The following is a 14,578-nucleotide window of genomic DNA, read 5'->3' on the forward strand; positions in this document are numbered from 1 at the left end:
GTCTGTGCCATCAGGGTCACTCAGGCTGCTGCCAGACTGCAGCTCTGTGTGTCTCCTTTTTTGGTATTTTCATGCAAATTCTTCTGCTAGTTGGGGTTTAGTCCACTTTTATATCCTTCCCTTCAAGGCTCAGGGGTCCAAGATTATCTTCTGTGTCTGTGTTAATTGGTTTACCTTTTCTTTGTTGAAGAGGGTCTGTGCAGTCCTTCTGCCTAGTCTGCCATCTTGCCGGAACTCCGGGAGTTGTGTCTTAAGCACTCCTATCCTTCTGTAGGTTTCTAAATCTTCACTGCCTTCCAAATGAACCTTCAGATTGTTGTCCTGAAGTGTTGTTTAAAAAGCACCTATAACAAGTGTTGAAAATTTTGGTAACAAGTTCTTTGTGACAGGGATAACATATCCCCCAATAACAGACACCCCTGAGGACACATTGGCTGTGTCTATAAAGCAGTTGTCATTGAATCATCTCCAATTCATGGTGACCCCATGTAGACACCAGCTAATTCATAGACAAATTTTAACCGGTCAAACTCCTTTGATCGCAGAAATATTTGCTGGGTGGGGGAAGAGGTTGGTGTTAGCTAATAGCTAGAAGCTGAGGTTTTTTCCTTTTGCCAAAGTAACTTTTCAAATGGAATTCAAATTTTAAATTCAAATTCTATCTGAAAAGTTATTTTTTTTTGGGGGGGGGGAATATATATATGTATATATACACACACACACACACCACGTGTGTGTGTGTGTGTGTGTATATATATGAACTCATTGTCATCGAGTTGATTTGACTCATGGCAACCCCTGCTTGGGTTTCCAAGGTGGTATCTCTATGGAAGTAGATTGCCCAGTCTTCCTTCTGAGGAGCAGCTCGTAGGTTTGAACTGCCACCCTTCTGGTTAGCAGTCAAATGCCTTAGGCACAGTGCCACCAGAGCTCCCATATATATAGTCTAGCAAACAATGACAAGGGGGGAGAGAGGGAGGGAAGGGAAATGGTTGGATTCTATCAAATAGCTAACTTGACAGAATTCAGCTGTGTTTGTTCAGAATGCCTGGTAGTCTGAGGGAATTTGGGCCATTTTTTAAAATGTGTTTGTTTATACAGGCACTGCCCCAGAAGGAGTGAAGCCACGTTCCTTCGAAAGTGGTTCAGAGAAGGGGAGATAGAGCAGTTCATGGATCTGCGGGGGGGAGGGGGGCACTCAAGGCTGTTGTCTGAGGCTTGAGTGGCTCCCCATCTCTGCATACCAGGGAGAGAGGCTGGGATTCTGATCTGCCCTATCTTGGGACAAAGGAATTGCGAGGAACCAAGTGAATGTCCCTTTTTAAGTGCCACGAACCTACTGATGGTCCTTAAAAAAAGCAACCCCGCCTACAAACTCCCCAAAAACGTGGAAGCAACTTTACTAAATAGAGTAGAGGTCACAAACTGGAGGACTGTGTGACACGTTCAGCCAGCATTCCATTTTCTTAAAAATTAATTAATTGGTAGCATTTTAAAATTAGGAGATTTTACATGAAAGTGTAAATTGAGGCATTTCTTAGAAATTCAGAAGACCTGGGAAGCCTATATTCCTGCAAAGCAGTGCCAACTGGGGAGGCATGAAGTCCCCCATCTGCCATAGTTGCCACAGCTCCTTGTTGCCTCCCACACTGCCCCCTTCAGTTTTTGCCCTTGCCTGCCTGCCAGGCATTGGAATTTGTGCATGCATCCACGTACACACCACCCACTACAGAGAGGAGGAGATAGGAGGTACAGCCAGCAGTGATAACAGTAAAATCCATCTTTCTTTCTTCTTCCCTTTTTATTTTTCCTATCTGCCTGTTCCAGAAAGTTTAAAGAGGCCCATCAGGATATATAAATTACAAAATATAAATTTAAAGTCAATGGAAATGAAAAAGAAACAAAACCAAGTATAAGATGGCAAAAGGATTCAGGGATGAATGAGCACATGCATGCTTCTTTGGGGTGGGGTCAAGAATTAGGCTCTTAGCTTTTGAGTGACCAAACCAAACCAAATTCACTGCCACTAAGATTTCAATTCATAGTGACCCATTCTTGGGTTTCCAAGGCTATAAATCTTCATGGCAGCAGATCACTTCATCTTTCTTCTGTGGAGCATCTGGTGAGTTCGAACCACTAACCTTTTGGTTAGCAGCCAAATGCCTTAACCACTACACCATCAGAGCACCTCTTTTGATTGAAGACACAAATTTGGTTCTAGATTTAGAGTACAAAGCAGATAAAAGCACACTAGTTTCCCAGCTGAAACGATTATTCTGTGAACAAAGGCCAAATAAAAATATCTCCCAGGGATCATCCCATAGATAAAGCTGTTTGTTCTAATCATACAATTGTGATAAACATTGATGAAGGAACAATACTGATCATTTATACTTACTCTATGCTATGCACTGTTCTCACCTTTTAAATGTCTCATTTCACTTAATTCTTACAAGTATATGGATAGGACCGCTATTAGGCCCATTCCGTGGATGAGGAAGCTGAGGAACAGGATACTACATAATTTTCTCAAGGCCACAAAGTTTAGTAAGTGGCAGAACCAGGAATGGAGTCCAGGCAGTCTACAGAGCAGGCTACTCACTGAGCTACCTGCTTCTCAGGGAGTGAAGGTGTGAGGACATCTTAAGAGGTCAGTGCGATTCACCAGTGTGCTTCATCATGAGCTCTTCAACTGGCCCAGTTTTATCAAGACCAATATATGTTTACCTAAATTAGTAAAGAATATTCTCTGTGAGCATTGTGTTCTTTTAAAGAATTGTCTGTATGAGATCCAATTGCCAGCAGTAACTCTAAAGCACAAACGAGAAGCTCAGGGGGTAGTGAGTCTGAGTCAATGTGGTAAAACAGTATGAGTCGAGATAGCGAGAATGTTGACGCAATGTGAAGAATGTACCAGTGGTGCTGAATTGTACACACAGGAGTGGATGAATACATGTATGTTCTGCTGTATTTTCACTGAAATTAAAATTAAAAACAAAGAAGACCAATATAAAAATACATGGGGAAAACACACACATACACATAAACCACTGCCATTGAGTTGATTCTAACTCAGCAACCCTATAGGACAGAGTAGACCTGCCCCATAGGGTTTCCAAGGCTGTGAATCTTTATGGAAGCAGGCTGTCTTATCTTTCTCCTGTAGAGTGGCTAGTGGGTTTGAACCACCAAACTTTTTGGTTACCAGGCCAATGCTTTAACCACTGTGCCACCAGAGCTCCTTAAAAAACATGTGGAGGGGCATGAAAATGAGAAGTAATGCCAATGTACAGTGTGAACTTGAGAAGAGGGAGAGGCTCTAAGCAGGCTTTTAGACCACACAAAGGCCTTTTGAAAAAAGTCTTAAGAAAAAGATCCTCTGCTCCCTTATACCTGGGACTCACCCAGGCTGCACACCAGAAGCATCATGAAGCTTTAAAAACTGTGGAGGCCTAGGCCCACCCCTGGAGATTCTAATTCCAATTCTGTAGGTCTGGGGTGAGGCCCATTGAGCCCTGGTGGTAGAGTTGTTAAATGCCCAAATGTTAACCCAAAACTCAGCAGTTCAGAACCACTGGGTGCTCCATGGGAGAAAAATGAGCCAGTCTGTTTCTGTAAAGATTACAGCCTTAGAAACCCTATGGGGCAGTTCTACCCTGTCCTACAGAGTCACTACAGGTGTCAGAATCAACTTGAGGGCAATGGGTTTGGTTTGGTTTGGGGTGAGGTCCTGGTGTCTGTGAAGCAGTGGGTATCGTTTCTGATGTGTGGCCGGGATTGAAAACCACTGTGTCAAATGATGACAACAAGCAAGGCTGTTACTTTGCCTCTAACTTTACCCCAAAGAGAAATATCTTTCAAGCACAAAGATTAGGGCCAAACCCACTAAGAAGGAACTGAAACCCAATAAACATGGATTAATGAATTACATTAAATAAAACTCAACTAGGGAGCTATAACTAACCAGAAGGCTGGTGGTTCAAACCCACCAGCCACTCCTCAGAAGGAAGGTTGGGCAATATACTTTCTGTAGTGATACCACCTTGGAAACCCAAAGAGGGGTCACTATGGGTCAGGGCCAACTCGATGGCACACAACAGCAACAACAAGGAGCTATAAAATGCCCAATACCTGGGCCAGATCCCAGAGCAATTAAATCAGAATCTCCGGATTGGGACCAGGCCTTGCTGTTATTTAAGGCTCCTCAGACGACTCCAGAACCGCTGCTCTAGACCCAGGTGAATTACATTCCATGTTAATGAGAGAGTCTGGAATGTCTTATTAGGACTATTTGGTAATTTGAATGCCACAGAATAGAGCAGTGATGACAAGTAAGTGATAAGAGACAGGCAAATGGTCTTCTAGTGCTCAAAAATAGGGGAAATATGGGTTTGGATCCCCAGAGAAGGATGTCATGCTTGGTAGGGTGGAGGGTCAATGAAAGAGGGGGAGGCCTTCAACGAGATGGATTGATACGGTGGCTGCAATGATGGGATCAAGTATAGCAGGGATTGTGGGGCTGGCGCGGGATTGGGCAGTGTTTCGTTCTGCTGTGCATGGGGTCGCTATGAGTCGGAAACGACTCGACGGCACTTAACAACAACAACAACGTGGGTTTGGAATGCTTTAAGGCAGAGATGAAGCCCTGGTGGCACAGTAGTTAAGTGCTCAGCTGTGAAGCAAAAGGTCAGTGGTTTGAACCCACCAGCCATATCTCAAGAGAAAGATATGGCAGTTTACTTCCATAAGGATTATAGCCTTGGAAACCCTATGGGGCAGTTCTACTCTGCTCTATAGGGTTGGTGTCAGTAGGAATTGACTTAATGGCAATGGTTTTAAGGCAGATATTACTAGAAGTTTTTATGAGGAGATAGTTTGTGGACACTTAAGGAAGAAAATGATAATCAACAGAGCAAATTTACTTCTAGATCAATAGACCAGAGAAATCTGCAGGTATTATGTATCTTTATTCCAGAAAAGTGACTGCAAGATCTCTGATCATCTTATGAACAAGATGAAAAAGTAACTATGGCTGATGTTTCATAGTCAGTTTATTAACCATGTCCCCAATGAGTGCTGGTAGAATTTGATGCCAACTTTGTGGTAAGAAAGGGCTGAGTCATTGGTCGTGTAAATGGTTAAATGCTAGACTACTAAACACAAGGTTGGCAATTCAAACCCATCCAGAGATGTCTCAGAAGACGGGCCTGACAGCCTGCTTCTGAAAGGTCACAGCAGCCTTGAAAACTCTGTGGAGTAAGTTCTGCTCTGCACACCTTGGGCCATCATGAGTCAGAATTGATTCAACAGCAATGAGCAATGACGTTTATAGAGGCAACGTCAAAGAGCTGTCACCCTGATTCCGTCTTGACAGATTGAAGGCATATCAATTAAATGTTAGGATGAAAAAAAGCTGAAGGATATAGCAGTTATGATGGATGACAGAATTTAAATGACATTTGCATAATATGTTAGAGTTTACATAGGCTTTGCCTATATTTTCTCATGTAACCCTAAGCAACCTAAGTATATTTTATGATCCTCACTTAATAGGTAACTAGACTGAGATTCAGAAAGGCAAGTGACAAAATCAATATTTATGGTAATCTTGGAAGGCTAGAAAAATGTACCAGAATAAACAAGAAATCAAGATTAAATGAAAAGGATTCCATTTTGGTTCAAAAACTCAATTTCAGAAAAACAAGATTTAGGTTAATTGGATTAATAAATTAAAATCATGTCAATGTTTTATCACAGTTACTTAAGACATAGTGAAACAATGATGCTATCTTAGACAACATCGGTTTAATTTGAGGGTCCCCATCAAGTAGAGGGGTAACACACTGCTCTTGGCAGTCTAATTCCCAAAAAATCTGCCTTGAAAACCCCATGGAGTACAATTCTACTCTTCACACATGGGGCATAGAGTAGTCATATGAGTCAGAGTTTGACTCAACAGCAATTAGCTGTGTACCTTGCTCTGTGACAGGCACCTTGAGGGATACAAAATGAGAATCAGATGCACAAAAAAATATTAGAAGGGCCCAGATGAGCAATTCGAACAGTGCCATGGGAGCTGGAAGGAGGGCGAGGTGGGGGCGAGGGTGGCGTCAGGGAAGGCACAAGGAAGTTGGGACCTAGAGGAAGAATGGTACCTGGAAATGGGATGGAGATGGTGTGTCTCTCCAGCCTAGGTTCTGTTCTTACTCCTGAGGCAAGGAACCTGTGGTTTAGGGTCACTCTGCTACCTCTGCTCTTGGTGTCACACCAAGCAGAGGTGAAGAGGACGACAGGGGCCAGTAAGGCAGCCAGATGAAAGCAGCCCCATGCCCCAGGCTGTGAGATGAGGGTGTTTTTGTTGTGCTTTAGTACAAAGTCATCTGTTGATCTCCTGGTAACCAGACAAAATTAGAAGCAGAAATGGCTTCTGCTCTAAAGCTGTGTTCATGATTGCAGCACAGTGAGGGCGATGTGAGAACTGCAGCACCCAGAAAGAACGCCAGCATGCTGGCCGCTTGCCCATCTCAGTGGTGGGGTCCAAATACCACCCCAGGGGGCTGAACACCCCAATGTTGGTGGCCTTGGGTGATTTATGTCTGAGATGCAGTTTCTCAGAGGGATCTAGAGTGACCCATAACTGTTTCCCTAAATTCTACACCCGCTCCCAGCTGCAGGCACAGGAAATGTGCCCTTCTTCCAGTGTCCATCCCAGACTTTTCAAATCTAAGACCTTATGTTTCTGAGGGGATTTCAGAGAGAACAGGAACATTGTTTCCCCTTAATACCAACACAAACAAGGGTCAGGGCCATACCCACCAAGGCCTTAAGCTTCCTTTAGCCCATCTGTCTTGATGGAATGTTCCCAAACTCTGGTTGAACCTGTTTCTGTTTCTATCTTGAACCAGCAATCAGCAAGCCCCAGCATCCCAAGTTTAGCATTGCTGGGTAAGGAAACCCCATTAATTACACCTACACCAAAAACCAAAACCTATTGGCTTCAAGTTATTTCCAACTCATAGCAAATCCCATGTGCTACAGAGTAAAACTGAGTTCAGTTTTGCAATAGACTGCCAGGTATTTCTTCCACAGCACTGCTGGGTGGGTTCAAACCGCCAACCGTTCAGATAGCAGCTGACTGTAAACCACTTGTACCACCCAAGGACCTAGTTACACCTCAGCCTGTCTGATTTCTTGTGCCCTGAGGGCTTGATGAAGGTCTGGACTGCCTCTCACCATTCCCTTCATGAGTAAATCTTCAGCTTTCTCCTCCCTCAGCCTCCATTTCCCAAAATGAAAAGCTCCTATGGCAAGAAAGCTGCCGCTGACCTTCGCCCCAGATCACTTTCCTGGCTCTAGATAAAGTAGCAACAAAAAAGGTGTGATCATTCATTGTTCATTCAGCAGATATTTATTGAGCCCTCACTATGTGCCTGGCACTACACTAGGCCAGGGATGAGTGACTTCAAGCCAGTCTCTGCCCACGAGGAGCTCATAGATGAGTTGAAAAGTATGAAGAGGAGGACATGCAGCATAGTGAGTTCTGAGATAAGAGAAAGGAGAGACGCAAAATCATAAAAAAAGAGCAGGCTTACTGATTTGATAGACTGGTGAAACCCCTGAGACTATGGCCCTTATTCACCCTTTGGGCCTGGAATAGAAGTCACTTCTGTGGCTTTCAGCCAAACAATAGACAGGCCTGCAAGATAAACATTTATACCAGGTAGATACATTCCTTAGAACAATCAAACATTGGAGATCAGAAGGGCAGGGAGAAAGCTCAGAGGGCAGGAATACAGAAGGATACAGGGAAAAGGTAACCACAGGGAGAAAGTAGGAAGGGAACTATTACATTGTGAGGTTGCAATCAATGTCATGAATGAAAATATATATAAACTCTTGAATAGAAAATCAGTTTACCCTGTAAACTTTCAACCAAATCACAATTTCAAAAACTAGAGAAAAGAGTTGATAGGGGACTCAAAAGAGTTTAAGGGAAAAGGAATGCTTCCTAACAGAAGGGACAGCTGAGAACAGAAAGGTGAGTGGAAGTCAGCTAGATGACAAGGACAAATGGGCAGAAGGTAGGGAGGGGACAGTGTTCCAGGAATGTGAAAAAGCTTGGGTGCAGGAGGAAGCCCTGAGTCTGAGAACTTCTTAGTTCAGCAGGGCCAGAGAGATGAAGCTGAAGAAGTCAGTAGGGATGAGTTACCTTAGAGGTGAGGGAGTATAAGAAAATGGAACTTTACCCCAAAGGTAATGGGTACCCTAGAAGACTCCTAGTACTAGGAAGTACCAGGAGGTTCAGGCAGGCCTGGCCCATGCTTGCTTAGGATTTGAGGCATAGAAAGAAATATTAGACTCAGTCTCTACCTTCAGGAAGCTCACGGCATTGGTGGGCAGATGGCTAAAAAGCCAACCAGTAACATAGTCAGACTACATGATGCGTGTCCACCCACACAGATGCTAAGATTCAGAGGCAGGATAGGAACTCACATTATTAGGTGTCCACTATGTGTCAGAGGAGCCCTGCTCGTGCAATGGATTAAGAAGTGGATTAAGTGCTCAGCCGCTAACTGCAAGGTCAGCAGTGTAAATCCACTACTCTGCGTGAAAAAGATGTGGCAGTCTGCTTCCATAAGGATTACAGCCTTGGAAACTCTATGAGGCAGTTCTATATGAGTTGTAATTGACTCATCTGCAGTGGGTTTTGTATTGGTTTGGAGATTGCTTTGAGAACAAAATGAGATGCCAAATGTTAGGTGCCTTGGTGCAGACCTTGACACAGACCCTGTTGCCATCGAGTCAGTTCTGACTCATAGTGACCCTATAGGAGAGAGTATCACTGCCCCATAGGCTTTGCAAGGCTGTAATCTTTGCTGAAGCAGGCTGCCACATCTTTGTCTCACAGAGCAGCTGATGGGTTTGAACTGCTGAACTTTAGATTAGCAGCTGAGAGCTTAACCACTGTGCCACCAATGCCACCACCCAAAAAAGTAGCCAATAGGGTGTTTTTTGCTACCCTTACTTTATAGACAAGAAGACCATAACTCAAAAAGATTAACTTCACACAGTTTCACATACCAGGAAAGGACAGTACCAGTATGAGAGTCCAGTCAGGGCTCTTTCTCCTACTCTATGCAGCCTCCCCCAAGTGTGAGCATAGGATGTGGGAAAGGCTTCATGGAGGAAGTAGACTTTGAAGACTTAGAATGTTGTTCCTTGTGTCCCAGTGTAACCTCTCAGGTGGTGCAGTGCTTTAAGGGAGGCATATGTAATAACTGAGGGTCAGAGTAGACAGGGAGTGTCATTGGGAGTTTGCCCACTTGGAACCTTGGAGTCAAGTCTGGTGCCTGCTCTGTTAGGAAGACAACAGCTTTTCAAAGAATGAAATCAGTGAGTAAAGAATATCATACCTGGTCCTCTCTAAATTTCAGCATGTTGTGCTACCAACATGCCATAAACAGGGGGTGGAATTTCCCAGAAATATTTGCTTTGAGAAACTTTCTAAGCCTCAAAGTTTGAAAAAAAAGAGTTACACATAGTTGGTTATTTGAACTGGAAATGGGTAACTGACCCACACCTAATATGTTTCCAAGAAAAAAAGGCCTGGGTCAGGTTGCTTAAGGAGGGAGATGATACAGTTATGTTTTTCTGTAGACGTCATGAAGAATGATACATTTGCTCAAGTGCGACAGATGATTCTGGGACCCTGAGAAGCCCAGAGCTGAGCCAAGTTGTTCTCCAAGCTCACCCACCAAGGAGCTAATCTCCTGGAATGATGCCCTTAGCTGTGTTGATTCAGCCTGCTTCCCTAATATATGGTCAGAGAGCTTTGGGATTTGGACATCCTGTGGAATCGAGTCTTGTCAATACATTCAATTGACCTCAGGGAATGAAACAAGTTTCTGTGACTAATGGACAGTAATGAGTGATATATGAAGTGCAAATGATTAGGTAGACCAGGAGAGCCAATGCCAGAGAATTCACAGATTTGCCCAGATCTTTTGTATACATATTCCCCCTCACTAACAGCCAATTAAGAGGGAACCTGGAAAGAGATGGCCTTACCCTGAGGATACAGACCCATTCTTGGTGATGTTAAAAATTGAGTTTTCCTTTGCCCTACTCCTTGCTTCTCATCTTTGTCTTCCACCACTATTTCTTCCTACTCCCCTTTCCCTCTGGCCCCCAGGGAGGATGACCCTTGATTGCCTTCTGGGATGATTCACAAGTCATTGTCCCTCTCCTTTCTCTCTGGACCTGAGTCCCCCAGCACTGCAAGCCTATACTCTGTAGATGGAGGTCCCTTGCCAGTAACCCCTCCTCTCTCAAGAATGGATAACCCATCCCTCCTTCAATAAAGATCTTCAGCAGAGGTGTCACTACACCCTTTCCCTAGGTGCTCACCCACCCAAGTCCAAGAGGCGTCGCTACCAAACTCAAAAACCAAATTCACCACCATTGGGTTGATTCCGACTGATAGTGACACCCATTGGGTTTCCAGGGCTGTAAATCTTTATGGAAGTAGATCACCCCATCTTCCTTTTGTGGAGCAGCTGGTGGGTTTGAACCACTGCCCTTCTGGTTAGCAGTCAAGTGCCTTATCCACTACACGACCAGAGCTCCTTATAGGCATCACTAGGAGAGACGTTCTTTTGGCTTTGTTTATTCTTTATTAGCAGAAACTTTCTTTTAATTGTGCAATACAAAAAATTTGATAATTCAGCAGTTATTACATGTACAATTCAGTGACATTGATTATTTTGGTTGTGTAACAGTTATCACTGTTATTTTCCAAATCATTCCCCTACAATTAACAGAAACTTGGTATTCCCTAAGTAATGATTCTCCCTTTTCATTATCTTTTAGGGGAGACCTTTTTGTTGTTCTTCTTTGAAGTCCCTCTCTGTGCAGGGCCCTCCTTTTTCTCTCACTCTGTATACACTGGAGAAGGAGAACAGATAGGCCTCTTGCCCTGGACTGTACCCTCCTGACAGACAAGACTAAACCACTCCTCAGCTTTCCCATTTCAAGAGGAAACACAGGACATCCTCTCACTGCAGGTCCTGGTTCCCAGCCTTGGGTTTTCTGTGCCTCCTCTCTGGCTCCCCTCCAAGGACCCTGATACCTACTGAACTAGGCAGCTCAAACCCAGAGGAAAGACTCCCTAAGCAGGACAGACAGATGTTGAATGATTAGAAATGAGCTCATCCCTGCTCCATGCTCTTCTGATTCTGGTCAGAATTTGGGGCAGTCACAAAACATGCCCCCCTATCCCTGACCTACAGCCCAATTTCCTGCATGCTTTCCTACTAGCAAGCCTTTCCAGCTTTGTTTTCAGCCTGGCATATTTACATAAATTCCTCCAGGTTGAACTGGACTCTTTGTTTTCGTGTTTCTCCACTGTCTATATTTCCAACCATTCCATGCCATGGGAGGCATGATGATGAGACCTGGATTAGAGTTCTGGCTCTGCTGTTAACTAGTTGGGTGGCTCTGGGCAAGTTACCAAACTTTTTTGGGCCACAGTTTCTCAGCTATAAAATCAGGATAATAATACCTGCCTGTTCCAAGGATCAAATAAATGAGTGTGAAAGTGCTTTATAAACTGCCAAGCAGGACTTCCCAAACCGTTCTGCAGAACTCTACTGCTGGGAGAGATGCTAATAGGCTGATTACGAAGAAGAAAATAAAGTTGGGGGTCAAATTTGGGGAAGATTGGTCTAAACAAAGTGAACCAAGTTTCTTCACTAGAGGACTTCTCCTAGCCTTTAATTTGCCAAGTTGCAAACCTCCAAGAGCAGGATACAAAATATAATTTTTGCCTGAGAACCAATTTTTTCATGGACTACTTATTAACATCTTTTAGGTTAATCCATAGAACTTAGTGTGTATTAATATTATTCCTCCTGCAAATAATTATTCTAATCTTTCTACAAGACTCATTCCATCTCCAATACTGGGTAATAGTAATTAATCAGTGTCTGATAAAGCATGCCTGCGCTCCTTCAATCACATTATAAAATGTACTAGGGGTGAAGGCCTCTGCAGTCCACCCTTGCCTCCCACCATCCTCACACTGGGCTATGTCCCAAGCAGCTAGGCATACTCATTGTCCTATACGCACACCTTTCATGTTCCTGCTGCCCACCTTTGTTCCCATCTCTCTTCCTGCCAAGGTGCCTTCCTCCCCTGGTCTGTTGCAACACAATTGTAATCCATTCCTCAAGCCTTATAGCCCAAGCCCTGACTTCTCCATGGATATTTTTTCTAACCAGTGAAATGTGTTCTAGATGGATCTGCTAGCTCCCCAACTAAAGTGGAAGCCCCTAGAGACAACATTATTTACACTTCCCAGCTTCCTCCAAAACCCATAATTTGTCTGTGGATTGATTAATTGCTGCCCTCCATCCCTGGATGCTAAAGACCAAAAGCCTTACAGTGCTATTTAGGGAACTTGAACCTCTGACTGTGTATGAGTCCTTCTGAGCTGAGTGTCATTTTGCTCAGGGTTTTATGCATTTGAAAGATATTTATTGTAGGTTGAATAAGACGAAGTCCTTGTCTTTAAGGACATCTTGGTCTGGACAAAAATGTAAATACATCATTATAAGTCAGTGTGTTGAGTATACTAGAAATAATGTGGGAACATAGAATAGAGTTCATAGTGAGAGCATGTAGGTGAGGGTCTTACCCCCCTACTCACCCTCCCACTTATGGAGAAAAATCATATAAACCAAGTATGGCAAGTTTGGGGGGGGGGGTTACCTCCAGGGAAGGAGTTCTTGAGTGGTGCAAATGGTTAACACAATTGACTGCTAATTTAAAGGTTGGCAGTCCACCCAGAGGCACCTCAGAAGAAAGGCTTGGTGATCTACTTCCAAAAAATCTACTTCCAAAAAATCAGCCACTGAAAACCCTATGGAGCACAGTTGTGCTCTGACATACATGGGATGGCCATGAGTCAGAACCAACTTAAAGGCAGCTGGTTTACCTCCAGGGAAGATAGACGTATGGAGACTATCTGGGAGAGGGATTTGAGTTTGTTCCCTGGGTCTCAGGCAAGGAGGCCTCAGTGGAGCCAGAGAGTTATGGCAGATGCTGGAAGGGAAAGTACGAAATGGGAACTTTGTATCCCACTGTCGCCAAACACACACACCCTCTATTCCACACACAGAGTCTGTGGGGATCCCACTTCCCTGCTTTTCCATCACACCCTCTCACCTCTCTTCCTTCTCACTTTGACTCATTCTTCTTCTCTATCACCATCTGGTCCTGGGGCCATCCATTGTTACCTCTCCCAGTAGCTAGTGGCCTGCTTTGGTGTGAGGCTGATCAGCTGGATACTCCCATTGGGGGGCTCTGGAGGAGACGGTCAGCCTTGAGTCAGTGCTTTTTCCTTTCTTTCCGCAGAAAACCAAAAGAGACGTCAATAACTTTGACCAAGACTTTACCCGGGAAGAGCCAGTACTCACGCTTGTGGATGAAGCGATTGTGAAGCAGATCAACCAGGAGGAATTCAAAGGCTTCTCTTATTTTGGTGAAGACTTGATGCCGTGAGAGGCCACTCCAAATGGAGGTTCTTGATGCTGCAAGAAGGGGTGCCGAGAAGATTCCTGCTTTCCAGAGGCTCAGAAGGTTGTGAACTACTTCTCTTCCCCAAAGCCCCAGTCCCATTTATGCTATCTATTTATTGCATCCCCTTACCCAAGCCAGCTCCTCTCTCCTTCCACCTGGTGACCAAAAGGCATTCTTGGTTTCTGTCTCATCAGTAATGCAGAACCATGTTGGGTCAAAAGTTAGCCATACACACTGCCATAACTGTACGGTTGGCAAACCTGGTTTCACTCCTCAGGGGCACCTGGCAGTGAAGCAACTTCATTTCCTTTCACTGCAAAGAAAAAGAGAAAAAGAAAAGCACGCAAGAAGGCTGTGGCTCTGCTATTGGACAAAGAGGGACCGACAACCCTCGCTTCTCATCCTACCTGTATCGGCCGGCCATCCCCTGCCCTTCTGTCCAGGAGAAGAGACTGGAGACTGGTGTATGGGAGTGGGCACCATCAAGGCATGCCCTATGAAGAGAGGGAGACTTGGAGGGGCACAGTTGGCTGCTTGTGTCAATTTGCTCTGGAATGTCTGATTCTTGCTTGCTTTGGTGTTAGCTTTTTAGGCATGCCAAAGTCTTGTAAGCATGTATCTTGTGGAAGAAGAAATTTGATCTTGAACTGTATTAACATTTGAAAAATATATTGTAAAATTCACTTCCTAATTGGCCAAAAGATATGAATTCCAATTAATACAGGTAGCTATTAAAGGGCTAATATACAGTGAGAAACAAATTGTCCAAGGTTTATGCTATTCATGCTTTAGTGGCATTGGGGGCTATATGAGTTCAGAGAGAAGGAAGTCGTGCTCCTCATTAAAGTTCTACCTGGACACAAAGGCCACTGCAGTGATGGCCAAGACATCGGTTCTAGCAAAACTCGGCTCCCAAATTCTCTTTCCAGTTCCACCTTAAGTCCCCAGCATAAACTCTTATTTATTTTCTGCAGCGATGTGTTGTTTTTGTGCACTTCTA

At 44.2% G+C, this 14,578-nt stretch overlaps 1 protein-coding gene across 1 annotated transcript in view; it reads left to right on the forward strand.

The window, feature by feature from the left end:
* Window positions 1-13,560, forward strand: part of PRKCE (protein kinase C epsilon) — a 794,842-nt gene extending 781,282 nt beyond the window's left edge. The window contains exon 15 of the mRNA XM_007944393.2: window positions 13,414-13,560. Within this exon, the coding sequence (XP_007942584.1) occupies window positions 13,414-13,560 (147 nt within the window). The remainder of the gene's footprint in view (window positions 1-13,413) is intronic.
* Window positions 13,561-14,578: the final 1,018 nt, after the last annotated feature.

This window comes from Orycteropus afer, unplaced genomic scaffold (assembly GCF_000298275.1).
Source record: "Orycteropus afer afer isolate SDZICR_OR568_19922 unplaced genomic scaffold, OryAfe1.0 scaffold00124, whole genome shotgun sequence".
Classification (NCBI taxonomy): domain Eukaryota; kingdom Metazoa; phylum Chordata; class Mammalia; order Tubulidentata; family Orycteropodidae; genus Orycteropus; species Orycteropus afer.